The sequence below is a fragment of the Coregonus lavaretus genome (assembly GCF_964263955.1).
Source record: "Coregonus lavaretus genome assembly, chromosome: 28".
Lineage (NCBI taxonomy): Eukaryota > Metazoa > Chordata > Actinopteri > Salmoniformes > Salmonidae > Coregonus > Coregonus lavaretus.
In genome coordinates, this window is record NC_140015.1 from 2,037,590 (window position 1) to 2,040,986 (window position 3,397).

At 47.5% G+C, this 3,397-nt stretch overlaps 1 protein-coding gene across 1 annotated transcript in view; it reads right to left on the reverse strand.

Moving 5' to 3' along the window:
* The window catches only part of LOC311103828 (chaperone Ric-8A), a gene marked incomplete at both ends in the record, with an annotated part of 5,105 nt that continues 1,708 nt past the window's right edge, over window positions 1-3,397 (reverse strand). The window contains 8 exons of the mRNA XM_084145465.1: window positions 1-130; window positions 343-477; window positions 710-842; window positions 1,132-1,276; window positions 1,487-1,582; window positions 1,783-1,933; window positions 2,180-2,274; window positions 3,348-3,395. Coding sequence (XP_084001591.1) covers window positions 1-130; window positions 343-477; window positions 710-842; window positions 1,132-1,276; window positions 1,487-1,582; window positions 1,783-1,933; window positions 2,180-2,274; window positions 3,348-3,395 — 933 coding nt within the window. The remainder of the gene's footprint in view (window positions 131-342; window positions 478-709; window positions 843-1,131; window positions 1,277-1,486; window positions 1,583-1,782; window positions 1,934-2,179; window positions 2,275-3,347; window positions 3,396-3,397) is intronic.

The following is a 3,397-nucleotide window of genomic DNA, read 5'->3' on the forward strand; positions in this document are numbered from 1 at the left end:
CTACTTTTCCCTCTCTTCCTCACTCTCTCCCTCTGATTCCTCCTCTTCCACAGTGCTCCCCCTCATCTGACCACACAGGGGCTCCAGTCTCCCCCCTGTCGTCACTCCCACTGGTTGGATGATCTTGTCCCTGAGAGAGACAGAGGGAGAGAGAGAGGGAGAGAGAGAGAGAGAGAGAGAGAGAGAGAGAGAGAGAGAGAGAGAGAGAGAGAGAGAGAGAGAGAGAGAGAGAGAGAAAATGGCAACATCCATCTATTTCACACACTTGGATAGTCACTAGCTAGAACAGGTATGTACTCACACACAACACGCACACACATGCTCACAAGCACACACACACACCGTGAGAGCCTGTTGAACAGGCCGATGAGTCTTTGTGCCTCCTGCTCTTTCTCCTGCTCCGTCATTCCCTCCATGGGGTCTGGCTGCTCGTCCTCCACCCTCCCCGTCACTGGGTTGATGCGCCCCTTAGCTTCCCTGTGGAACACAGTTACAAACACCTCCCTTGTAAATACTGTCCACTCCTAACAAGTGCACTTCATAGGATTCTGCTAAACACTGTCCCAGTCTCAATTCAATGACCTTTTTCGAAAATTGCTCCTGTTGCTTGTTCCAAGTCCAATCTGTCAGTCCCTAACGATGCATTGTGTCCCTATACAGTATTACAAAGTGTTGTGTTTGTGACATTATCAATGGTTGTTTTACACACCTGTATTCCTCTGTGTCAGAGTCTGAGTCGCTAGAGTACTGGGCGTGGGTCACCTGACCTCCACTCAGCATGCCCCGGGCTGCCAGCAAACCTGCTGCGTTACCATAGCCTGTGTACTTCACAAAACGACTCACTGAGAGACAGACAAAGAGATATATTTACATTTTAGTCATTTAGCAGACACTCTTATCCAGAGCGACTTACAGGAGCAAGTAGGGTTAAGTGCCTTGCTCAAGGGCACATCGACAGATTTTTCACCTAGTCGGCTCGGGGATTAGAACCAGAGACCTTTCGGTTACTGGCACAACGCTCTTAACCACTAAGCTACCTGCCGCTGTGATACGAGCGGGTTCTTCTAACTAAGAGTTAATTTGAAATGAGGAGCTAGTAAGTGTGACAGGAGTGTGATATGATATGGGCACCGTTCTCTTTGCAGAGCACAAAGAGGAGCTCGGCAGCACAGTGCTTGATGTCCGTGTCCATGTGGGTCATCAGGCGCACCAGACGTCCCCTCACTGTGGCCCCCTGCTCCGGCCTCAGGGCCACGTCCCTCAGAGGGGGGAGGATCTGTAGCAGTGGACAGGCAGAGGCAGGTGTTAGTGCTGTGTGGGAGCAAAAACTAGCTGCTATCCAGGAGGGGACAGACAGAGGCCCCAATATCAAAAGTCGAAGCAGGCTTCTCCAACAATGTAAACCGAACATCAGACTAGCATTATCATACCGTTTTAAAGCCACAATAATCAGTTGGAGTTTCAGCCTAACAAAAGAGAACAGTACCTGTTGTCTGAGGTAGTGGCGTGTCTCGCGGTGCGCACGGCAGCTCTCAGTCAATAGATTCAGGACTGGAGTCAGTTTCTCCTTCAACTTCTGACCCTTCATAACAAATACATAGGTGATTTTGTCAGCTTATGACCCTTTATACACATCCAGTATGCTTCCATAGCAATATACTATTGAGATGCAACCCTCCACTGCACACCATGGGGAAGCAAACAGCATCCTCATATGAGATAGGTGCCTCCTTTCCTACCCACTTTCCACTCTCTCTCAATCCCTCCCTCCCTCTGCCTCACCCTGTCCAGGCGTCTCTCCATAAAGGTGAGTAGGGTGTGGACAGTGTCCATGTTGACCCCCTCCCACTCCTGTGAACCCTCCGTCAGATGCACAGACAGCAGCACGTCCAGACATCGCAGGGGCAGGGCAGAGAGCACGTTCACTGTGTGCCTAAGGAGGGTTATAGGTCAAAGGTCAAGGGTTAAGGGTCAGGGATCAGAGGTAAGGAGACATGGGGAAAACCTGAAATGGCACCCATTTAAAAATGATTCAGAACATATCTTTTCCACTTTGCCACGAAAAAGGAAACATTTAGACAACACCTAGAATGGCCACTATTACTTTCAAAAGAAAGATGCACATACAAATGCATGGATAGACAACAGAAGAGGGGATAGCAGAAGCCCTCGTACGTACCCCTGTAACTCCTCATTGAGTTCTTCTCCGTCACAGGTCAGCAGCAGGCAGTGACGTAGCACTGCAGCCAGGTGGCGATAGAGAGCTGCATCCTCCTGAGAGGGACATAAAGAGAAGAGGACAAGTTAAAAAGGCCTCCTGACCACAGATCTAGGATCTGTTTAAACGAACCCTCACTCTTAACTTAAAAAATACTGGATCAGTATTTTGAGACAGCTCTTAGCTACCTATTCCTACCTACTCACAAACTAAAAGCCAGGGATGCTCAATAGAAGACGGACATTAGATATTGGAGTAGATCATGCTATAGGGACAAAGCCACATTTTAATTCTATGGGACTGTCCCCCACCAAAAGGAGAGCTGCACACTCTAGGAGCCCAGATGCAATAATTTTATAACCTAATAACCAACGTTTCGACAGACAAGCTGTCTTCATCAGGGTCTACGTTGACATGTTCGATGCAGATATAACGTAGGGACGAAATCGAGTGGTTCGCTTCCAAAAAGTGGGCAGTGACTGGGTATGTCGAGTTTTTGCACCTAATGGTGCTACGATGCTCCGAGATTCGTACTTTTAATTTGCTGCCCACTTTTTGGAAGCGAACCACTCGATTTCGTCCCTACGTTATATCGGCATTGAACATGTCACCCTCCCTAGGAGAGGGGGTGACCTCAATAACTTATTGTTAAAACAAGAGGCTGCCTGGATCTTTAATTTAAAGACCCTTGCTCCGTTCGGTGTCAACGTAGACTTTGATTTGAAGCCATTCTTGAGATTATTGTGATTTTGCTATTCCTTGTAAATGTTTGTGGGCCTATGTAGCCAAGTTGTATCTATGATCGTATGCTATCTATTCATATTTTTTGTATGTTCTGTTTATCTGTGAATGAACCAATGATATCAGGACACACCCGGCCATGATTACAGACACCTGCGTGTGTCCTTTGACACTATATAAACTAGTGACCCGCAGTGTTTGTCATTATACCCTGATGAAGACAGCTTGTCTGTGGAAACGTTGGTTATTAGGTTATTAAATTATGGAATCTGAGCTTCTAGAGTGTGCAGCTCTCCTTTTCTTTTTCAAGTGTTCTATTCCGCTAGCCAGCACCTCGCCTAAATAGGTGTGCGTTTCTTTCCCCTCTATATCACTCTCCTCCACCCACCTCGTCTGGCTCCTGTCTGTGTATGCTGTATGTGATGTTGAACAGGGTCT